Source organism: Akebia trifoliata, chromosome 5, assembly GCF_017979445.1.
Source record: "Akebia trifoliata isolate Shusen 1 chromosome 5, ASM1797944v1, whole genome shotgun sequence".
NCBI lineage: Eukaryota > Viridiplantae > Streptophyta > Magnoliopsida > Ranunculales > Lardizabalaceae > Akebia > Akebia trifoliata.
In genome coordinates, this window is record NC_141379.1 from 29,356,737 (window position 1) to 29,368,957 (window position 12,221).

Consider the following 12,221-nt stretch of genomic DNA (forward strand, 5'->3'; position numbering starts at 1 on the left):
GAAATTGTGAGAGATTAATGAGGAGAGAGAAAAACCGGTCTTTTAAAGACCGGTTTTTCAGTTTTTTTAAAAAAAAAATATTAGAGGAGAGAGAGTGTATTGAGAAATTTTGAGGAGAGAGAAAAACCGGTCTTTTAAAGACCGGTTTTGTATCTTTTTAAAAATATTTGAAAAATTCGATTTGTTTTCATAAATACTTTTTTTTTTTGTATTTTTTTGATAATTACCCCTTTTTTCAACACCTTCGATCAAGTTCAAATTGGAGTTTTTTTTTTTTAATCAAATTTTTTTCATGAAATCTAGAAAGCTATGTTGATAATTCAAGATGGCCCAACAAACCATAGTAAGATTGGAATTCTTACTAAGTTAGTCATGTTAGCCTAATTCAAAAAGTAAGGTTTGTTAAGTAACAAGCTTGAAAAGTAATGGAGTTTTTTAATAAAATTGCAACAATAGGTCGGCCATGTAAATCTTTCTTTATTATATAGATTTTAGAAACCTAGGATCTTTAAATCGGTGATATGCCCCCCTTGACCTCTTTTTTGACAGACTAATGAAAATTGACCTAAATACCTTCATCTTAAACCTCGTGCAACAAATAGTTGGAAATGCTTTCAAAAACTAATTATCTTCAAGTCCTTCAACATTTATGGTAAATTATTTTTAATTTCTTTAACCTCATCTTCAATCCATTATTTTCAACCTCGTCTTTAATTCTTGTGAAAAACCCCTTCTTTTATACCTCAATTCCAAAAGCCTTGGATAAGTGAAAATGTCATTGTTTTGAAAATATAGGAATATTTCAAATGTTCACAATTTTTTTTATTTTTTTGATATATCTAAATCACCCTTAAATTCATAATATATTTAAAGAGTTGGGAAACCTTGGGCCTGTGAAAGAGGACTAATAAAGAAAAACAAAATCTTCACCATGTAAATACAAAAGCAACAATTGGGATTTATTAACGACATACATGAAAGATTCTCGGGATACATGTTTTATGCTTGCCGTTGGATTTCATATTTGCATAATCAGAATTTTGTGTTTCTTTATGAGCAATTTTTCTTTTAATAAGTTACAACCACCACTCTGTTAAATTTATTGGTTTTATGAGCCACTGTTCATGATTCTATGGATCCCAATCTATATTTAAAACAGTTCTAAAGCAGACTGCAAAGCAACTTCGAGGTCATGAGTTCAAGTCCAGTTTACCCATAAATAAAAAAAATTGTATAAGGGTTTCGTTTCATCCGTCTCAAGTCTCAACAACTAGCGTTTATTCCTCCAAGCTATTCATGCATGAAGATCACCATATGTATGCTTGGCTTCGGTTGTCAGCGCTAGGAAGATTGGACCGGAGCATACGTTGACAACTTGCCCTAAACACCATTAGACCTAAGCTCATTAAATCCAAGCCTGACTTTAATAGGCTCAAGTCAAGTTCAAATTGTGTTTCATGCTTTACAAAAATGTTAAATTGATGCACTATTTGATATTGTTTGGAATTGTTTGATATTAATTTTCATCTAAATAAAGATACAATCTCCATCTTAGTTAAATATTTATTCATGCACCTAACTCTACTTTTTGCAGCCAAGGTGGACCGAGTTAACAAGCCAATTAAAATAACAGTCCTAGATTCACGTGTTAGACATTATATCAGGAGACCGAGATGACTCACCTAGTTCACTCGGTCTCGGATAAGTTTTAATGGTTTGTTGGCATTGAATGGAGCTCCAAATAACTCGCATGCATGCATGCATACCCACATTTAGCATATAGAAGCACAAGTATGTGACGCACAAGGAGATCTAACTATAGATGGTGATTGGAAACACAAGTATGTGCCTTGGTGGTGGTGATTGATGTCGACATGGAGGAGGCGGTGGGCCGTAGGAAGATAATGGTGGTAGCTGATCCTGGACGCGAATCATTGGCTGCACTCCAATGGGTTTTATCCCATTCTATCCTCGAACACGACGACTTGATCCTCCTTCATGTCCAACAATGCTCCATCCATCATGGGGTTCCACATTTTCTTCCTTCCTTAAAAGACCTCCTCCATCTCCTTATCTAACTACAACCACCTCCTCCTCCTCTAGATCTTCGACTCTAGATCAATGTAGGGGGAATCTGGAATTTCTTGAAGAAATGAAGGGTGTATGCGAAGCTGTTCAACCCAAAGTGAGGGTGCAAATAGAGAAGGTGGAAATGGATGGGAGGGATAAGGCATCTGTCATTCTTCTTCAAACCAAGGTTTTTTCCATTGATCTCCTTGTCATAGGCCAGAGACGTAGTCTCTCATCTGCGATATTAGGGTGAGTTTTATTGCAAAGAAGATTTTTTTTTATTTTTTATTTTTTGTTTAGATAAAAGTCAATCTAAGATTTCACATAATCTTGGATTGACCAATCATATGAGTTCACGTGTGTTTAGACCATCCCCAATTTACAAAACTACCCTCATTGGGCTTCATGCAAATGGTCATCTCAAATTCTGTGAAATCCTGAATTAAATTTTTTATGAGCGAAAATCTCATATGACTTTGTCTTGCTTAAGAGACTAATAGAAAACAACATAAGCTCTCTTAACTTTGAATAAAACATTATCTTTAAATCTCATGAACAAAATAGGATTTTGTGGGAGTGAAAAGTTTCAAAAGAAAAATTACCCAAAAGTAAAAGACAATGGTGCGAATCAAACCAATACACCAAAAATACCTACAATTGATGTCTGTGGCTATAATGATGGTACCCTTGTTTTTGGGGTTTCGAGTAGTTATTTTCATATGTCACCCTTTCCATTCCACTTATGGAAAAACTTTGAAGTGGCCATGTTGCTGAAAATTTGGGAGGGCCCTCCTAACATCACACATTGCTTTTTATGTTTTTTATTTCACGCCCTTATTTTTTTATTAATATTGGGATACCTCCTTGGAGACAGCACGTGTATTCTAAAAGAGGGAGTTCTACCAAAAATTTGAAGTAGGATGTTCACTTCAAAGTTTGTCTCCCTTTATGTGTGGCTTGTAACCTTCTTTTTGGACTTGGGACCCTTGGTAGTCCCTTCCCCAAATTAGTCCTTAATTCCGCCAAGATTTCAACAGATGTGGTGTTATCTTTGATACCAAATGATACAAATTGACAAATACACAAAAAATGCCCAAGTATTAGTATTGTCGTAACTCAGAAGTTAAACCTTCGAGTCATAACATATAATAGGATTTTGAGAAAAAAAATCAACCATTTTTTGCAAGAAGTGGAAGAGGAGAGCATTTTATCATTTTTTTGGTCATCCTCTTGGAAGACTACCGTGAACAATTTAATTTAATTTTTATTTTATCCTGCTTTGATGAACATATATGTTTGTTTGGCTACAATTACATAAACAGGCCTAGGTTGAGTGGAGGGATGCCTACAAGAGGGATAAGAGGAACTGAGCTAGCAGAGTATTTGATCGAGAACAGTGCTTGCACATGTGTTGGAGTACAAAAGAAGGGCCAAAATGGAGGCTATATTCTCAACTCCAAGACCCACAAAAATTTCTGGCTCCTTGCATAGTAAACTAACTTGAGCTCACTATAGCTACCCGGCACATTGAATGTTCTCTCATTGAAATACAATGGCAACATCAAAGTCTTATTCCAAAGATTTGAAGTCGGTTAAACAAATCTTGTTTCTCCACTCCACTTTATCTAGAGTCAAGTCTTTTGTTATTGAAAGGTGGTTTATATCGGTCTTCATTATCTTCATCTACGTTCTTTTGAAATTTTTTATAATCTTTTAGGAACTTTACTTGAGTAGGTTTTTTTTTTTTTTGACTGGGATTGTGATAGAACATTGTTGAGTATGTCCAAATCGTCTTGATTGTCTTTCTTTTAATTTATCGTCTATTTGTATAACTCCTGAATTTTTCCGCGTGTTCATTTATAATTTTATCTTTTTGCATTTCGCTCATTTTATTTTCTATGTTTTCCTCTCTTTTTTTCAATGCATAATATGGACATACCATTAAAAGAAATGTTGGAAAAAATGTAGCAAGGAATTCATAAAAATAATCTGCTAAATCCTAATACTCTAGAAAATAGTACTTTACAAACACTAATTCTAATCTCAAATCTCAAAGATAATTGCAATCTCTTTAGAAAACCATCTTATGGTAATCCTAATCTTAGTGAGATTATGATATGTTGTATCATATACAACTTTTTTATTTTATTTTTATGATGGAGTTATTTGAACTTATATCTGACTAAGGGGACTGGAAGAGCTAGGGCCAAAGCCAAGGCATATTACCCTCATTAACCTTCATCATGCATTTATTTGACCCAAAATATGTAAATTCCAAAATTGGCCGTGTCTTTAAAGATTATTGTCATTGAAGGACATTATCATCAATTCATGAATATGTGATGTTTTTGAAGATTTTATTTGTTGACGAATATTTCTTCAACGATCACACAACTTTACTCCTATAATTCTCTATACAATTAAGTTAATAATTCAATTTCTCTATTGTTTCTTCTTTTAAATCAATGACAAGAAAAATAAATAAATGTTAATCGTGTCAAATTGATTCGGTTGATTTTGAGTCGACTTCACGAGCTCTGGAACTACAAAATATAAAATGAATAAATAAATAAATAAAACATTGATGAGAGGATCCAAATCCACCATTAGAGAGATTAAAGACTGCAAAACTTAAAGTATCTTTATAAGAGGTCAAATAATAGAAATATAGATTATATTTAAAGGGATTGAACAATGTTTTTGTTTTGTGTTTGATGAAATGTCATTGACCTAAACAAACATTAATAATGGTTCATATAAGGTTGTCATAAGTAGTTGATGAGTCACAAACCAATAGAAAATATGTGTCCTAATCAACTTATATTATTTTTTTAATGATATGTGCTCGTCCTTTTTTCCACTAATTATGGACACTAATTTGATTTAATGACTAAACTTATACTTAAAGAAAAATATAAAAATATAATAAGGTTTAGACTTTTCTGCATCATCGTCCTTATCCTAAGGTGGGCCCAATGACAATTATTTACATTACTACTTTGTAAACTGATGTCGACATAAAATATTGGGTGTTTTACGAAAATATCTGGCCATTTTGCAATAATTACTGAATCAGCCATTCTATCTTATGAAAATATTATATATCCAATATTTTAATTATTTACTTTTTACCAAAATGATTATATAAATATATTTTGTATGATTTATAATTAAGAGTCAGTGATAATCTTACTCTCTTTTTTGTATTCTTCCTTTCCATAGAACCCTAGATCCTTTGCTTCGAGATACACAAGGACAAAGATTTATGATACTGTGAACTGTCATATCAAAGAGTGTACAAAAGGAAGCGTCAGGTTATCACGATTCTTCCACTTAATTACCCTTTGAACCTACACTCAACTCAAGGGCACAGAGGTAAACTCATCAAATGGTTCATACAATAATTATACATCAGATTAGTGGTGCAACTTGGTCTGGTTCAAATCAAGTATTAAACAAAATCGATAACTTTGAAGTGATTTGGTTCAGTTTAAAGTTGCGATTCAATTCTAAGTTAGAAAAATGGAAAATCGATCAATTGAATTTGATTCTCAAATCAAGCTTGTATAGAACCAAACCCCCATGCAATAAATAAATATATATGTAAATAATAATTGTAATGAATTATTTTAGGAGTTAGGACATAGATTAGTATTTTTTTGTGGATAAACTAATGATTTTTTATGAATAGATTAGTAATTATTATATGAAATTTTATGCTTATTATATGTTTGTTTTTTCATTAAAAAATATTACTTATAATTTAAAGAATATTGGCAATCCGTAGAATCAAACTGATTTTAGTTCAGTTTGGATTGGTTTGGTTCCAATGGAATTTGATTTGATTTTGATTCTTATTTAGTGGAACCGACCTATGTCGGTTCAATTCTAATTTGACTTAAATCCGAACCAAGTTGGACCCTTACATCAAATAACCATTTTTGTATATTAAAAAAAGATCATTCCAAAATTGGATATATAATTTTTTCATAAATATTAAAAAATAACCAATTAAATAATTTCAACAAAATCCATATTTGTTTTGGTAATTTCCCTTAAAACCTTAACAAAATTTAAACTATTTCATCCATTAGGTGTAAGAAATATGTAGTACAGGGCGTGGGGCATTAGTTATGCACATCTCTGCCTCAAATCTCAGTTGAGTGTCTTTTGGAGAGCTTCAAACATCATTTGAGATTGGAAAAGTCCTTTGCAATTTCGATAAGAAATCAAAAAACATGATTTGATGTGTATAATTGAAACCGTACTTCAAGTTATCATAACTATCATTATATTTCATCCCTACCAATCATGTTTATCCAAATCTCTCTCATGTTAACCACTAAAACACATGTTTTTATTTTTTATTTTTATAAATACTCCTCAAAACAAGAGTGAGAGTAGAAAAATGCAACTTTTGACCAATAAGCTATTGGTGCCCATCTTGAGTTTGATACCTAATATGAGCATTAATTCTTCGAGGGCCACCTACAACGGCACACCCTCACTTATTTAGTATGTGCGTATGATGTGTGATGTGTGAGTGCTGCAAGTCCATGCCCTGGGATTACTCCTTAAACAAGACCATTGTCTATGGATTGCGTAAAGCTCAGAGATACGTAATTATGAAATAAATAAATAAAAAAGTAAAAAAAAAAAAAAAATTCTTGAGAAAAAACAAAATCATATATGATATAAAATATAAATTAATGTGTAATAAGAGATATATATTATGTAAAGGAGCATGAGATATACTAAATCATTAAAAGACAAGAATGAAATGATATCTTGGACAACTTGCCAAAGCATTTTCTTTGCAAGACTAGTCTTGTATCTTATCATATATATTATTATTTTTCTTTTTAAATATTAGGGGTTTCGATTGCATTAATAGAGTTATGTGGGAATTAAGGTTGAGCTTAATTAATTTCTTTTGTGGGAATGATTTATAAGAATATAATCATGACATTTAATTTTTAAAAATGAAAATAATATTCTAATTATGTCTTCTCAAACAGTTTCTTGGCAATTCAACACCATAAGATCTAAGTGCAGCTGTCATCACAGGATTAGAGATGTGTGAGGGTATCATGTGTACAAATGAGAAATCAATTGATTTACATGGGCTGATGGGCACTTCTAAATTTCCAATTTTGTTTAATTTGGAGAGAATTTGACCTAATTTTAGCAATTGATGATCAAAACATCTTTTATACTTCGCTCTGAACAAAATTATGAATTTTGGATCTAAACCATTTTCCTCTTTTTCAACACCCACATTATGATTTACACTAATTATTGCCAATATGTTCTTGATATTCCACATCTCTCTCTCTCAACTGAAATATCAAGAATCACTAATATGCTCTTCCAACTGAAGTTCTTATCCAACCAACCTGACAATATTCCATTAAAAAACATGCATCCCCAAAAAAGTGAAGAACAAGGAAAGAGCCCCCCCCCCCCCCCCCCCCCACACCCAAACCCACACACACTCACACACACACTCACACACACACTCAAGAGACATCTCTCTCACTTTCTCTCTTTCTCTCTCCATCTTCAAAACCCATTATGATTTACCAATGATAATATTTCATCCCTCCTCTCTCCTTCTCTCTCTCTCTCTCTCTCTCACACACACACACACACACACACACACAAAAGTAATATGCTCTTCCTCATTGAAGTTCTTATCCTACAAACTAACAGTATTCCCCCCAAAAAAAGCATTAAGAAAGAAGTAAAGAAAATTAGGTCTCTCTCTCTCTTGAAATCAAGAACAAGTAACATATAAACTCTTCCTTACTGAAGTTCTTATTGAACAAACTAACAATATTCCAGATCAAAACAAGCATTCATCAAGAGAAACAAAAAAAAAAAAAAAAAAAGGTAAAGAAAACGAAAAAGTAGCAAAAAACGAAAAAGAGCCAAGCATCAGACTTGCCTATAACTTACATTCCATCAAACCAACCTCTTTTTTCTTATATTTTCTCTTCTCCTTGGTGCAACCATTGTGATCATCCACTTCAACCCCTTGAGTATTTCATTGAAAACTTGATCTTCTTCCAGAGTTGGTGAAAATTCATGCTGAAAGCTTGTTTTTGATGAACGTTGCATGATCACCTTCTCCTTATATTTCCAAGCAAAAAAGAAAAATATGAAAATTCTAACCAAACCAGCTGTAACCGAGGGAGATTACTATGAAGAAGAGAATAACAAGAAGAAGAAAGAAAGAGTATCTCTTCTCTTAGTTCCTATTGGGGATAGACGATGAAGTAAAGGCCTACTTTCTTACTTTATATGATTACTTTTTGGGGTCACAATCTTAGTTTTATTACTCGTCACTTGACTCGACCAACTCAACTCAACTCGGTTGAATTTCGAGTTGATTTGGCCCCTAGTCTTTGAACCAGCTTTTCGCGTCACTCAATAACTCGATCAACTCCAAAGTACACCAAGGGAGGCCCTTTGGTTTGCATTTTTATAATCCGATTGTGAATCCAATTTATTTTTGGTTCAGATTATGATTTTTCAGTTAAAAATTATAAATGGGGTAGGATTCGATTTATTTCTTGCATTTTTTGAATGGGTTGAGGTTGGTTGACTCCTAAGAACGACAAATAAAAAAAAAAAATACAAAATTCAACGATTGAGATTTATGAGTATCTTGATTACACAAATCTTTGAGATACTTATCTCGAGGATAAATCTCAATTATTGTATTTTGCATTTGAAGGGTTGGGATCATTTATTTTTTTCATGAGTCAAGGGATTCTGACCTTTTTGGAATATATTTTCTTTTATGCACAAAAATTCCATTTTGATTTCTCTTTGATGTATAGTATTTTGTATCACAACTATCGAAATATGACTAACTGAACGAGATTCTAAATATGTGGAGATGTTGAGAAAGGGACAATTTGATTATTTCAAAAAATATTATAATGAGAGATGAGGTTGAATGACCATTAAGAAAAAAAAAACTAATGTTACTACAAAAGTTGGGGATTGCTAAGAAATAAACCCTTCCCACAAGGTTTATTAAATAATTTTAATTTTCAATTTTTTTAAAAAGATTTGAGAGCAAGAGACTATCACTTGACCTGTGGAGAATGACTTGAAAAAAAATACATGATCCCAACTTATGTTATTCAATTCATTGCTACTAGTTTGAACCACGAATTGATATGAAGTGAACTAGTTCATGGTACAATTCATATTGGGTTTGTAAAATCAAGTGAACCATAAATTAAACCTAATGAATTTTGATTGGATCTGGTGAACCAAATTTATTTTTAAATTTTGATTATTATGTTAAATTATTTTTATTTGACTTTGAATTTTTAACACTATAATTATACTTACTTGTATACTTGAATTGTATATATGCACACAGATAGATCTACTGAACAAAGAAAGAATTATCTCAACCTACCCCTCTAAATTGGATTCATTTTAGAGTGGCAAACCACAAACTCGAACTGAAGTTGAGTGAACCGACAAACCAAGTAACATAGATCCCAATCATGTAAACAAAAATTCACAATCGATAGGTTTATCTTTTGACTGCTATCCTTAAGATGTGATGATTAAATAAATTCAACGGATCTTGGCGTTAAATATATCTTTTTCATGTAATGTATAAATCACGATAATTGGATGTCGCGTTTGTATAGTTGGAATCATGCATTTTCTCATGGGTTGACAAGGCCCAAACCGTTGGTACATATGTTTCTTTGACTCGAAGTATTTAAGGATTTGAGAATCCTAATGAAGTGAGTTTTTGAGTTTTAAAACTAGGGATATTTATGAAAAAATGATCAATTTTTTTCAAATTTAAGATTTCGGCTCACTGTTCATTTTTATTATCAAAACATGACAAATTCATAAGTTTTAAAGTGATTATTTCACAGGTTTAAAAGTGACTATTTTGCAGGTTTCACTATAAATCTACGAAATAATCACTTTCAAGCCTCTGAATTTGTTAATGTTCATGTTTTAGTAATTAAAATGAACAGTAAATTAGACTCGTAAATTCATTAGATTCAGCTCACGAAATGGTAATTCACCCTTAAAAATATTATCGTGGGAAAGCACGAGGGCGGCTTGTAAGAGGTATGAGCGGCCATTGAAACATGGGGGCGGTGAACGATGAGCCCAAGCATTAATTTTGTATTATTTTCTGTCCAATCATGTCTATTTCCTGTCCAATCGTGTCAACCAACGGTTTAATCGAGCTCAAGCACTAGCCCTCTCCATCAAACAGGCTGTTGTGGTGCTTGGATTCCCAAGAAAAATTTCAAAGCAGACTACCCCTTCGAAATTTTGAAGAAACCCTCTTCATTGGATTACATGTGGCATTTTCAAAGAGAGATTTCAAAATTTAATTAAACATAGTTATGAAATAAATTCAAAATGCCACGTGTCTTGTAACAAGAAGTGTTCCTTCAAATCTTGAAGCGGGCTAAGAGCTTCAAAGTTGGACTCTAAGAAAAAAAAAAAAAATTATATAGTTGGATCTGGTGATATAAAATGACCACATTTGTTTTTCAGGGGATGTCGATTAATCGAACTTTATGACAATCGGTCCAACTGTAACAAATTTCCGAAATTTATACTAGTTTTAGCATGATTGTGTGCTACATGCATTTTCATGTTCGGCTTACATAGATTGCTCCAAAAAAATTGTTCTCCTTAGTTAATATCATATTGTTTATAGTAATCTAATATGCTTGTTTAGACCAATCTAATAATGTATTAATAGAGTGGAATAATTAGATGTCTAACATCTTCCAAATCCATAACCTGATCACCAAATCTTACTTTGATTTCAAAATCACACCCTTGTCCAATTATGAAGTCATATTTTTGGTCACGAATCATAAAATTAGGTGTTAACTCCGAGTCTAATCTATTTATCTTCTTATTTAAGAGGTGGAATCAACATTATACCCTATTCAAACCGTCTCGCTCCTTGAGTTCATAAGACCCCAAATTTACCTTCGATTGTAACAGTCGTGGTGGGAGTTTTTTAGTTCTCTCATTTCATCGATATCAAGTCCTTTTACACTCCATTAATTTTTTGTCTGCAATATTGGGATCTAAGCATGGTTTCAAGTCTTGTCTGAGACCAAGATGACTAGGGGGAGTCGTCTCGATATCCTGAATCAATGAGATGGATAGGCAAGGCATTGCAAGCTTATGGAATCTCACGAGAAAAACGAGATGACTTGATTGAGATTTTAAAATCTCATCCAAGTCACTAATACTCAACCGAGTCAATTGGGATTTTGTAATACATATTATCTAAATAAAATATGATTTCATTATTATACATCTTCTGATCAATCTTATTTTATAAAAAAATTATAATTATTTTTATATAAATATATGTATGAATAAATAATTATAACCCAAATTAAATAATTTATCTTACCTGATACGAGTTGACTCATCCAATACAACTCCGTCTCATCCATGAACAAGATGAAATGTCAAAGCGAGATTTAAAACCTTGGATCCAAGATTCTTTAATGTAGTTTTTTCTTGTTGGGTGTCTGTATTGATTATTGAATAAACTTCAAACTATCAATTGTCTTAATTAGGTTCCAAAGGTCCACAGGACACAGAGAAACAAATAACTAAATAATGCAAGCCCTATAATTTGAACTTGGGGTTTGAATATCAATCTATTTTGACAATCCACAATGACTAGAGATGTACGGAACATTAAAATAAAGAATTTCTAGGTTATATAGTTGATTTGTATTCATTGTGCACGGTCAACAGGGAATTGAATATGTTAATCATGCCCTTAAATATTTAAATTTCACCCCTAATTAACAATCTCATTTTCTCCAGTTTATTGGACCTTAATTGGGTTCTCCCAATACTTATATCATCATCCTTATTTCCTAGTCAATTGGGTTCTCCCAATACCATACGCCCGACTGGTATGGGTGAGGCAACTAGACTCTTAGACAGAGCACAATATCTCACTCAAATCCCTTAGGTATCCCTAGTTGACCTACAATAACTTTCTCATCAAAACAACAAAAAATTCATGTGGAATTCGATCTCATTTGCAATTTATAGAGTTCTTGTAAGACTTAGGATCCAACGCGTTGTCCTGTTCCAATAAAATACGT

At 32.4% G+C, this 12,221-nt stretch overlaps 1 protein-coding gene across 1 annotated transcript; it reads left to right on the forward strand.

The window, feature by feature from the left end:
• Positions 1 to 1,805: 1,805 nt before the first annotated feature.
• LOC147402038 (Adenine nucleotide alpha hydrolases-like superfamily protein) lies at positions 1,806 to 3,673 on the forward strand. The gene is given in 3 exon segments (XM_086441599.1): positions 1,806 to 2,015; positions 2,018 to 2,319; positions 3,393 to 3,673. Coding segments are annotated over 3 exon segments (612 nt in total). The 5' UTR covers positions 1,806 to 1,874; the 3' UTR covers positions 3,562 to 3,673.
• The last annotated feature ends 8,548 nt before the right edge of the window (positions 3,674 to 12,221 follow it).